This window comes from Vipera berus, assembly GCF_964194415.1.
Source record: "Vipera berus genome assembly, chromosome: 5".
Lineage (NCBI taxonomy): Eukaryota > Metazoa > Chordata > Lepidosauria > Squamata > Viperidae > Vipera > Vipera berus.
Window position 1 is genome coordinate 62772511 of NC_138207.1, and position 12873 is coordinate 62785383.

Below are 12873 nucleotides of genomic sequence, written 5' to 3' on the forward strand. Positions count from 1 at the left end.
GGAGACACTGTGGTAGTCCCAGCTATGATTATAAGTCTCCTTATTCAGCACCATTGTAACGTTGAATGGTCACATAAGTGGTTGCTAAGCAAGGATTAACTGTACAGCCAACTTCCTTGGCATATGCATATACCTCAATTTTTCCCAGCCTAATGCTTTCTAAATAAATGGGGCTATAATGGCCACAGTTCCAGGCAACATAACCAACAACATCATTACAAGTAACTGTAAGAAATAAGCCAGGGCTCCAGGTAAATTCAGTCTTGAATTTACATTTTCTCCCCCCCCCCACCTAAGATCTATTAGGAGCATTTGTCAGGTGCACCAGCACAAGCAATGTGTAATGTGTAAGCAATGAGCTTACAAGGTAAAGAGAAATTTGGATATTCATGCAAATATCTGGAACAGGTCTTCAGTAAAATTAGGAAAATGTGTGCTGTGCTCTTTAGCATACATTCATCCAGTTATAGAAACCGGTTTCTCTCACATGACACACACACACACAAATAGCTGATTAAATGTCGGCCAATATTCTGATTGTAATACCTGGGTCAGGAATCTTTGGGGCAGAGCGCAGCCAGTCTATCACTCATCCATATGCATAAATAAGCTGCTAATATGAGGCAACGGATGAGCAGAACGGTTCCAAACTTGATACTGTCAAACTGCTCATCATACTTCTAGTCATATGGCTGCATACTGCATGTCGTATGGCTGCTGTTATGGCTGCTTCTAGTCATATGGCTGCTGGTATGAGAAGGACATTTAGCTTCCTTATTTATTCAGTTGTAAGGCTGCTTTTTTATACAATAAAAGAGATCAGTCTTCTTGACAAGATATCCCTGCCAGTGCATCCCCTTGCTCCCTTGCCCTTTCCTATCACACACAAACTTATTTTGTCTCGTTCTTCATAGATCGAGAGCCGTGGTGGCGCAGTGGTTAGAATGCAGTATTGCAAGCTAATTCTGCCAACTGCCAACAGTTCGATCCTGGCCAGTTCAAGGCTGGCTCAGCCTTCCATCCTTCTGAGGTCAGTAAAATGAAAAGCCAGATTGTTGACTCTGTATGCTGACACTTTAACCACTTAAGAGAGTGCTGTAAAAGCACTATGAAATGGTATATGTCTGAGTGTTATTGCTATTGCTAGATCTGTCAGCTAGCAAAAAAAAAAGAGGACTGATCTCACAGTAAGTTCTCTCCTTCTTCGGAGGACACATGGGGAAAGAGAAGAGTAACAGAGCCCTACTCTTCCTTAACATTGTCCCTGAATACCAGTATTTTAGTGGGTGAGCACCTACTATGGGGATGGAAAGTGAAAGATTAAGACCAATATCATCCAATATTATCCAAATCAGTAACGCCTAGAAACAAATCACATCGATTAAAAAGATGTACCTTTTCCTTTTTCAAGTGCCACAGGGAGTGGGTGATAATTATGTGCACCATATTTAGCTTCACGCTCAAATATGTAGTCTGAGGATGGTGGGCCTTGGATTGTTTTCTTTGTTGCAACCGATGTAGCCGAACTTGCCGAAGTACGGATACCCTGACGCAGGACCGCCAAGCATTGTGAATGGGCCAGTTTAGAAAGCATGATTGTAGTACAGTTGTAATCTGAAACCAAAGGAAAATGGTAAGAAACCTGTAGATTCCTAGGGAGCCACAGTTTTATAGGAAAAAAATTATTTAAAAATAAACACTTAACATTAAGTTTCAGAAGCAATAGTCAACGGATTCAGGAGTTTGACCAGCTTATTAACATTTTTGAAGCATTTTAATATTGTTCAAGCCATCTAAATCTTAAGAAGGGCACGGTTAAAATCTTTCCAAAAAAGTTGGAAATTGTCTAAAGCAGTCTTCCCCAGTCTCCCATCCTTCAGATATCTTGGAGTAAATCACAGAATTAACTGCAAGTGTACACGGGAGCATGCTGAGTTAGGAAAATTGCTCTATAAATCAACTGGACAATGAGGAACATCAAAAGATTCAGTCCTAAACTTTGATTCTTTACAAGATCCAGAGACACTCTGAACAAACGGGGCTATCGGGCTATCCGGTGGCTTTGGTTTTTTGCGATTGTGGTGACATGCAGACAACAAAATATATGTATACCTGCCCTTTGTGTCCTGATCAGCGTACACTTCAGGACCGCATGGCAGCACGACAGAATGCAATTAATGTTGCTAGTTTCTAGGCAAGATCCGTTTAATGTGTACCTATTTTAATCTTGTATTTTATATCTTAATTTTTATGTCATATAGCATGCCTTATTCTAACTGTGATGGTTCTGACACAAATAAACAAACATTCTCAATCTCTTTCTAATAAATTACAAGCCGGTGAGTTGTTCCCAAGGAATGGCTACTTGCTAGCAAGTATGTTTGTGTATGAAAAGGGCAGAAAGATGAGGATGGATAAACATGCTTTAAAATGAATGATAGAATAATGGTTCTAGGCAGCCCTTTCCTATTCTATTGTTTTACGTTAGTGACAAAGCTACACCAAATTAGCTGTACACATTAAAAACCTTAATATGCGCCATTGACCTGTTATGATATGCCTCAGTCTATGATACATACCACTTCTGAAGTCTGAAAATCAACACAGAAGAACAATTTTGAAAATTACTTCCAATGAAATAAGAGTTGGAAGAACTGGTAATTTCCTTAGATCAATTTCTCCAATGTGTTTTTCATATGTCTTGGTCTTCAATATAAATAACTCCAAGTCTATAAACCCAAAGGCACCAAATTACAGAAACCTGAAGGATTCCTAGGTTAATTACAGAGATTACAGATAGTCCTTGACTTACAACCACAATTGAGCCGAAAATTTCCACTGTTAGGTTAGACAGTAGTTAAGTGAGTTTAGCCTTATTTTATGACCATTCTTGGCCCAGTTCTTAAGTGAATCACGTGACCCAGGGACACTGCAACCGCCACAAATATGAGTCAGTTGCCAAGCAGCCAAATTTTGATCACGTGGCCATGCGGATGCTGCAACAGTCGGGTCATGCCACTTTTATCGGTACCCTTGTAACTTCAAAAGGTCACTAAAGGAACTGTTGCAAGTCGAGGACTATCTGTATAAGAAAAAAATACTGGAGCAGCAGGATAAGGTTCAAATGTACATATGTAGATACAGCAACAGGCCAATGGAAAAATGTCACCAACGACATGCTAAAGAGAAAGAATAAGACACATCTATTCAGGGTGGAAATTCAAAATATAAACTGGTGGATCAGATCAAATGTCTTTCTGGTTTCCCATTGGTTGTACAGGTAGTCCCCAGGTTACAACAGCAGTTTGGATTGTGGTTTCCTTTGGTAAGCCAAGCGCTCATAAAATGTCACATCATGGGCCCGTTCTCACTTAGCAATGGCAATCCCAACAGGCTCGGTTGCCACTGTAACCCAGGGACCACGCAGGTCATTATGAGAGGACCTCAAGTCACCGAAGAGCCAGGCAAGAGCTGCAGGAAGGTGGGTGAGTGCCATGGGCAGTAGCAGTGGATGTGCTGGTGGGGGGCCGCAGGTGGGTCATGGGTTTCTACGGAAGCAGGGCCCCTCAGGAGAAAAGGTAGCAGGAGCAACTTCCAGGAACGACTTGTGACTTTCCCAGCAAGTTTTCCCATTGACATTTCTCAAGCAAAGCCAGCAGTGGAAGTCTCCAAGTGGCGATCACATGATTGCACCTTACTGTGATGGCCACAACTTTGCAGACCTGTCCTATTTCTGAATGATCACTGAATGAATGGTTGTAACGCGAGGACTAACTAACTGAACACAGACAACTATTTTCTATGTTCAGCCAAAGCGTCGGTTATTTAAAAGCACGCTGAAACTTCTAAACTGAAAAGGGGCACTCCTAACACGCTTTCATTTGGCATTTAACAACAGTTGAAAGAAAACGCAGGAGAATCAAAGCCAGGTCTGCTTATTTTGTTTCAAAGATTTTGGACGCGAGCTAGCTACGAAGAACATTTTTCCAGTTTGCTAAACTGTGTGGCAAGTTTTCTTCCAAGCAGCGTCTAAAGAGTAATTCATTGTAATTGCTCTACAACCCTAATCATATGACCGCTCCAACAGAGAGAGTTACTTGACAAGAGGGAAATACTCGTAGACAAATAAACCCTGTCTAATTGCCTACAATTTCATAAAAACAGGGTTATTTTTTTTCCTTCCTCAAAATAACACTGCCAGCATTTCAGGAAGTGGAGCAATACTTTATATATGAAGTAAAGTCTTCTGCTTAGCTCTGAAAGCAAACATAGGTCTCTCTCTCTCTCTCTCTGCTTCTGTCCCAGCCTTGGTTTTTCATATGTACAGTATATTACAATGTTATCAAGTGAAGATCACTCATACTACAAGTAGGATTTGTTTTGGCTTATTGGGACATTTGAAATTTTGAAAAGGTATTGTGATTCTGATGAAATGACTGTCATAGGGAAACTGATATAGTTAGTTTGTCTTCACCTTCCTCTCAACTACCATGAGGAAGTTCCTTGCTACTCAGTGTGTTTTGGGTTCTTTTCCCCCAAACAGATGAGAACTGCTGCAACTTCGTTACAGTGTTTTCTCTTATTAGCCTGTGTGGAATCCATGTAATCTTTGCATATAATGGTTAAGCTATGGGACATGGTTTTGCTTTGCTGGGTGGTACAATACCGTTTATGTAATATTTTTTTTTAAAAAAAATAATTATTATTTTTAAAATAAAAAGGGGAAATGTGGGGCAGAGAGTGTTTAGGTGCCAAGACAAGTATCTGTTAATACCTCATACAGTTTGCTAGTACTACTGCATGCTGCTTATGGAAATATAATGTCTGTCTCTTGTATATAGTTTTAATTGTATTTTCTTATTTCATCCTTGTTTAAAAAAATAGCCTGAAAGGAGAAATAAAAATAAAGATATTACAAAGAAAATCAATATGACATTTGATAGAAATAAAATGTAAAATAACTTTATTATTCCTTTAATAGTTGCAAGTATATCCTAAACCAGGAATTCACTTCCCTTGATTGGAGAGCAAGACCAGGCAGAGAATATAGAAACTGGGTTAACACATTGTAACTAAATTATAATATACCGTAGTTTATTTGGCATTGGCTTCTCCTATTATAGACCAGGATTTAAGCGCCATGTTTCATGGCTTAGAGCAGTGGTTCCCAACCTTTTCTATACCCTGCACCCCTAGAACGCTTCTGATATATTCTCGCGCCCCTTACAAAAGTTCAAAATAACGTCAATGAATTATGCATATACACCATAATTTTGAAAAACCAAATTTTCGCACCCCGTGGAATATTGTCTCGCACCTCCAGGTTGTGTGAGCACCCCCAGTTGGGAACCCCTGACTTAAGAGTGAGTATTTTCAAACTTTACAATTCCCTAAAAAAGAAAAATTTGTACAATCCCCATTCCACAAATAAAATGAACTGCTTCACCAAAATTAACATTGGAAAAGAAAGAAATAAACCGCCTACTAGAAGATATGTAACATTTCTCAGAGTTTCTTAAGTTTGATTTTATCAGTACAGTTCAATTTTCTCCTATCACTCAAAAAACATTTCCTTTTGGAGAGCTGGTCATTCAAAATAACAGATTTCATTCCCAATTTTGCTCTCTGCCCAGGCAAAACAGGAACAAAATTTTGCAGAACTCCCCATTTTGCTTTAGCAAACCTGATCAGTTCTGAAAAAGGTTCTGCAACCCTCACCCAAGTGCTCATGACTTTACTTGAAGGTTACTATCTACTATTTGAGAATCCCCTGGCTTGCCAATGTGCGTGAACCTAACTAATTATGTTTTATTCAACAACCTAAGATTAAAGAAATCATGGTTTAGCACAAGTCTGGGCAACATGCTTTGGTTTGGACCTATACTTTAGTATTAGTTTCATATCTTTTGAGACTGAGTGGCAATGCAGCATGGCTATGTCACTGGAGTGACAGCATTGATATTCTAGGCCTCAGCTGAGTGGTGAATATACAAATATATACAGAACAAAATACATGCATTAGTCTATACCTTGAATCTCAAAACAAAATAATGTACAATAAAAACATTTGATTGTACTATTGAATTTTGGCAGTATAATATTAGCATGAAGGAGGGGAGGGATCCCCATATGGATTACTATCCACTAGGTCAGGGGTAGGCAACCTCGGCTCTTTTATGACTCGTGGACTTCAACTCCCAGAATTCCTGAGTCAGGTAACTCAGGAATTCTGGGAGTTGAAGTCCACGAGTCATAAAAGAGCCAAGGTTGCCTATCCTTGCACTAGGTAGACCAGATAAGGATATCAACTTAACAAATAAGCTAAAACTGTATTTACTATGATTAGTTATAACAATATAATCTTGCAATTCTGATGTGCTGTACCTCCTCCTCCTTATTGTTCAATGACTTAGGGAGGTGACTGAGCCACTTCTGAACATTATCTCAACATTCCTGATTTAAAAAATGCTTTAGCCCCTCTTGCCTTGGTAATGGGAGTCTACATATCTCCATCAAGTCATCTTCCTTACTCACTTCACTATGGGTGGCCATCCCAATGTTTGCACATTATGCAAACGTAGTCAGTATGAAAAATTTGTCTGAAATGTGGAGACAAAGCCATATTCAAGCATCCCGAGTTTCACAGTTCTCCCACAGATGCCAGATGATTCAGCATATTTACCTTGAACAAATATCCATTTGTCTGTACTTTTAATCTTTTGTATCATTCTAAGTAAAAATGTCAGTAGCATAACCATAAATCCGCTCTAAATAAACAAAGCTACCCTTGGAATTTCTCACCAAGTGTTGCTAGACAGAGGAAAATCACCATGTTTTGCTGAAATACTTTAGTTTCTTATCTACATGTTCAGTTCAAATATGCTTGACAGGTCATAAGTGGATTAGCTGATCAAATATTAGCTAAATATATCCACTGTTAAGCATCCTTGTTTGGCAAGCACTAGAGACCTTCAAAGGGGCAACATGATAGAATCGTTCTACAAACTTTTCCCCTCTTCTCAATTACTGCTGTTGAAGCAAGAAGACTTTCATAGATGAAAAAGGAAGGTCAGACAATAGTACTGCACTAGTTTGGACATACATATATTTAACATTTACAAGGAACTGATATCCACAGTGAGACCCAGTTGTTTATAATGTTATGCTTGATATATGATTATTTCCTTGATACATCTATCCATATACTACTAAAACTCTCAGGCTTATAACAGGCGAAATGGCGCATCATAGAGCAATGGGTTTTGAACCAAGGTACTTCAAATGGGCTAACTTATAGAACATATCCAAAATCTGGGATCCCATGCTTCCTTCCTATGAATCGAAAATTGGCAAATTTATAAAATTTACAAAACATTTTATGACATACCGTAATACAAAATGTCATAAAACATTTCCTGCGCCAATGTTTAACTGCTATATAGTTCAATGTGAGCTATTTTCAAGACAGATACAGTTTTGAATATATCCCAACTTTCCCAGTGAAGTCAGTGCATCAGACGTTCTGTCACTACTGAAGGCATTGAGGTTATCTGGTAAGGAAATATCCCTAAAAGGATGGCCCAGTGAGTCACAAGTTGTCTACTTAAACATAAAACCAAATAATTTGCTATGGAAAGAATGCTATTTTTTTAAAAAAATGATACATTCCAAATGACTGTCCAAACCAGCTAAATCTGAATTATGAGGCTACTGGGAAAGATTCAGTATTTTTGCAGTATTTCTGGACCAGCTAAAAATGTATTTACAATTCTTCTAGTAATGTGTTAATACAAGATAACTACATACAAGAGCAACACCCACTTCCAATGGTTTCCTTATTTTTGCAATGACTTTACCACAACAGTCGTCAGTCTTTCCATATCTCTGGATAGTGCTAAATAGTTTCCAAGGAGATTATATAACTATTCTAGTTGTTCAGGATATATCAATAAGTACTGTTGTTAATATTAACACAGGGTACCAATGCACTTCAAATAGGACATCTAGAGACTTCAAGGAAAAAGAGCCTTGGTGGAGCAGTGGGCTAATGCCTCCTTAAGTAACACCAGCTGCCGGCAATTAGTGCAGGTTCACATCCCACCAGGCTCAAGGTTGACTCAGCCTTCCATTCTTCCGAGGTAGGTAAAATGAGGACCCAGATTGTTGGGGGCAATTAAGCTGACTTTGTAATAATGCCACTTGGGGGGGGGTGTGAAAGCCCTAATAAGCAGGCATATACATAGAATGAAGGCTACTGCTAAGCTTGTAAGCCGCCCTGAGTCTTCAGAGAAGGGCGGGATATAAATGGAATTAAAATAAAAAATAAATAAAAAGATCACACAAAATTTGGATGAGATTCAGGTTTAACATTGCATAATTCAAAGTTGCATCAGTATGAATGTAATGGGACTGTACAGATCGGCCCTTCACACTTCCTCAAACAAACTAAATTAGCTTGCTTTGTAATAAAAGTTGACAACAGGTTTGTTTTAATAGTAAAATCTGATACACACAGACACACACACAACTGCATGGTCACATTTTAAAAACAGAAAGCAAGAGAGAATGATTTTTAAAACCTCCATTACAAAAACCAAATTTCCCTTGCTTTAAAAAATCAAAATTGAGTTACATTACTCATGAGGCATATATATTGTTTTTAATCGTCTTTACCTGGAAACTTGAAAAGGTTTTTTCAATCTAAAGTAAAGCCACTAAAAGTGGTGCTTTAAAATTTCCTTTTCATAGTTAATCCTTAATTATTTGGCACCAAGATATATCCATTAATAGGGTTGAATAATTAAACTCTTTTAATAGACATACCTTGGTGCCAAATAGTTATACAAGACATTCAATTTGCCTCCAATACTAAAGGAAACAAATGATGTTGATTTTTAAAACATGCAAAAGAAGTGATATTTTTATAGTTCAAAACCCAGGACATATGTGGAGGAACAAAACAAACACTATTATTTCTTGGGGAACTGGAACACAGTATGGAAAATTTGTTTAAGATATGATCTCTCCTGCGTATTTTGACATGTTGGTGTAATATCTCAAAAAGCCTCAAAAGCCTGTCTAACACGTAGTATTACTGGGACAAAAATGTGCATATACTGTATATTTGGTTTGGTGGTAGCAGTACCTCAGATAAAAGTGGTAAGGACAGCTGAGATTAGTATAGAAAGCTCACTTCCCATTGTTCAGGATACTGCTTATAAGTGCTATGTGCTTAGAGCTTGAAGCATTGTTAGAGATCCCACACACCCACTTCATGGTCTGTTTCTATTTCTCCCCTCTGAGAGGTTTCAAAATATTTATAGCAGAACCACTAGATTCTGTAACAGCTTTGTTCCTTATGCCATTCATCTTGTAAATTTGCAGGATTCTTTTTTTTTGCCATGTATACGAATACATTCAAACTAGATTGTGATGTTTCTGTGTCATATACGTATGTGTATGTGGGTATATGCATAATGGTATTTTTTTTAGAGCTGAACGCAAAGAATGCATACATTTTAATGTATGCCTATTAATGTACATTTAAAGTGACAATAATGTTTTTTATTCTATTCTATTCAGACCTAATTAGTCAAATGGCTCCCAAAAACATTGTTCATCTCTCACTGCCACTCCTGTGCTATTGGAACCGCTTGCCTTTGAAGAAGAGATTGCCATAAGTAACCACAGTCAGTGAAACCCCCTATTCTTCGGTAAACATTATTGTATTTAAGAGATCCTCAGATGTGTATGGAGGGCAACCAAATCTCCAGACAAAGCGGTGCCTGGAGTCCTTTGATTATTGCTAAAAATTACAAGGACACAAGGAATGCAGAGGAGGACTGAAGGATGCTGTTATGCACATATTTTTATTTTAGCAAGACTGACTGCAGCTGAATGAGACGCCCTTCCCTCTAGTTTAGTCACAGCCATTGTATGCACCTACCCTCCTGACATGCTCAGAATATATGATCGTACTCCATACGATCGATCGATCGGTCAATCAATCAATCAAAATACAACTGGAAGGGAAGAGTGACATCGAATTCAACAGGAGGGCTTGGGAGGAAGCGATGCTTCCACTAACAAGGGCAAAAACTGAGAAGGACTTTGGAGGATCCCTCAACACAGGAACAAGCTCTGCCCAGGACTTCCAGCCTCTCTTTTCTCGCCATTCAGAAGACCGGGAACTCCCGGGCAATGGACTTTTGAGGAAAGTCAGCATCCTCTCCCCTCCCCAAATCCCAAACCGGACGCTAACCGGCACCCAATCCCTCCGCGGTACCTCCGAAAGCCGCCTCTCTTTCTCCGGAAATCCAAGGCACCTCGAGGGAAAGACAGCGCAGCTTATCCCGTTGACCGTCAGAGCAAAAAAGGCCGATCACGTCACAAACCTACGAACAAGCCTTGCCGCCAGCGAGGTACCTCATTGGTATCGCTTCCCCGATCACGCCAATCAGGGCGCAGGGCTCTTGCCTGCCCCCCTAGCTTCCGTTTTCTATTGGCTGGCTCCACTATCCTTGACCTTTTTAGTTTCGGACCTTAACTCCGCTTCCAACCAATCAATTTATGCCAGTTTAAAAAAAATACTGTACTTTAGAAACCTTGGATGAGATTATTCGATAGGCTAGCAGGGTCTCCTCCTATGCTGGCAGTTTTCCCCACTATCAAGCAATCACTATTAATCGATTTCCTTTGGTGGGGGGGTGGCTTTCCTTTCTCGAATTTCAGTCTTTCTGAAACTAGAAAGGAATCTGGAAAGAGAAGAACTGAAGGACTAGGGATGAGATGATAGCAGTGTTGCAATGTCTAAGGGACTGCCACAAAGAAGCAAGGGGGGGTGGGTGTTTCAGCTTATTCTCCAAAGTACCTCAAGGCAAGACAAGAAGCAATGGATGAAAAATAATCAGGGAGAGGAGAACCAATCTAGAGATAAGGAGAAATTTCCTGACAGTCAGAACACTTAATCAGTGGAACGACTTTCCACCAGATGTTGTGGGTTTTCCAACACTGGAGGTTTTTAAGAAGATTGCCAGCAATCAAGCTGCACAAACATAAGTCTTAAAGCGGCCAAGTTTGAAGACACCTGGTATGGGGTCTCCTGCTTGAGAAGAGGGTTGGACTAGAAGACCTCCAAGGTCCCTTCCAACTCCGTTATTCTTTTAAGTGGTATGCTGTAGGATCAGGAAGCAAGCTTTCTCTGATGCACCTGCCCACTGGAACAGTATCTCCCCAGAAATTAATTTGGCAGCCACCTTCCCCCACCCATGGGTTATTGTATAGTTTGGCTCATTTAAGTTGGGGCATGATGTGAATGCTGTGATTTGTGAAATAAATAAAAAATACCAATAAGGAAAAATATTTGTAGCTCAGGGTTGAAATGTGGGGTCCTTGGTGCTCTCTGAGCTTGGTTGTTTTCTTGCAGATGATTCATTACCCAATGCTGATGATGTTACCTATTTCAGGTAATGAAACGTCTGCAAGAAAACAATCAAGCTCAGAAAGCACCAAGGACCCCTCAAATAAACAAAATACCTGTTTTAATTAAAGTTTTACAATATGTTGTCTTTGTTTTTTATGTATATATCATCTGATTCAAATATGGTCACTGATGTCTAATAAAACCAAAATGACACTGCATGTGTCAGGATATAATTGTGAATTTATATCAGGACTTCAAATGATACAACTATATAAGTTGCATGAAGATGTCATACACAATCCACAGATGCTCAGGAACACGATAATGAAGGAATACTATAAAACAAAAAAAACAAGTCAATTTTAGGAATTCTGGAATGATCTAAGAGGTATTCCTGGTATGTACACAGCATAACATATTGACTGCTGGGAAATGCAGTTTTCTGATCACAGAACCTCTACCTTAAAAATTAAGCCTAAATCTTGCCATCAGAAAAGCAGTAGTTAACTGTGCCATTTAAGGAAAACATTCTCCACAAAAATAGGTTTCTGAAATATTGGTATAATTATTTATGAAAGAGTTTTAAATAGCACTGCCTTTTTGTAATTTAGGTTATAGTCCTATAGCCATTATCTGATAATAAGCCCAATGAATGCAGTGAAGCTTAATTCTGAGCAAACATGGGCATATTCAAAGAGACTGAAATAATTGTGCAATTACTGTAGAATGCTATATGCAAGAGCATGCAATGAGATTTCCAATATGCCTTCCTCTCCTTTAGTTGAAATGACATATATTCCCAGCCATCTCCAAAACAAATAAGTGAGAACAGATCTACAGTTTTTTTATTTGCTCTACTAAAACTTATGTTCCATTGCGATATGCTACCTGGTTATAGTTTGACTGATCTTTTAAAGACTTACAATTTAACTTTAAGAGTAATATCTAAATGGGATAGTTTGGGCTTGTTTTATTTCCCCTCCCACCTCTTTCTTCATGTCATGTAGATGTCTTGTTTGAATTACCCATAAGTGAGCTCTTTGGAACTGAAATACAGAGTAAGACATTTAATTCAAAATAAGAATATGGACACTTCTCAGTTCCTGTCCCATTGCTGCTGCCTTTAAACCTTAGAAACAGGCTCTTGGTACATGAGAAAGTGGTATTGCTGAAGAGCAGATGTGAGGATTAAATCTTAATTCGTGGGCATTAAACATTCACCTTTGCGTAAGGGAAAAATGAGGGCACCTATGCTTGAATGATAGCATATTCACTCTCTATATTATTATTTAATGGTAAAGCATATGGGAACAGATTTACTTCAACGTAAATCACATGGTCAGTTTTAAGAATATAATGAATAGCCTGGACAACTAGAGTATCATTAGGTCTTAGAGAGGACAGGGAAAGAGAGATTCAATTCTTTCATTGTCCTGTTCTGATCTTAATAA

The 12873-nt window shown here is 38.8% G+C and overlaps 1 protein-coding gene across 1 annotated transcript in view; it reads right to left on the minus strand.

The window, feature by feature from the left end:
- The window catches only part of OAT (ornithine aminotransferase), a 29249-nt gene extending 18876 nt beyond the window's left edge, over window positions 1–10373 (minus strand). The window contains exons 1-2 of the mRNA XM_081329298.1: window positions 10286–10373; window positions 1396–1614 (exon numbers count right to left, since the gene is read on the minus strand). Of these exons, the coding sequence (XP_081185424.1) occupies window positions 1396–1594 (199 nt within the window). The 5' untranslated portion in view covers window positions 1595–1614; window positions 10286–10373. The remainder of the gene's footprint in view (window positions 1–1395; window positions 1615–10285) is intronic.
- Between the last annotated feature and the right edge of the window lie 2500 nt (window positions 10374–12873).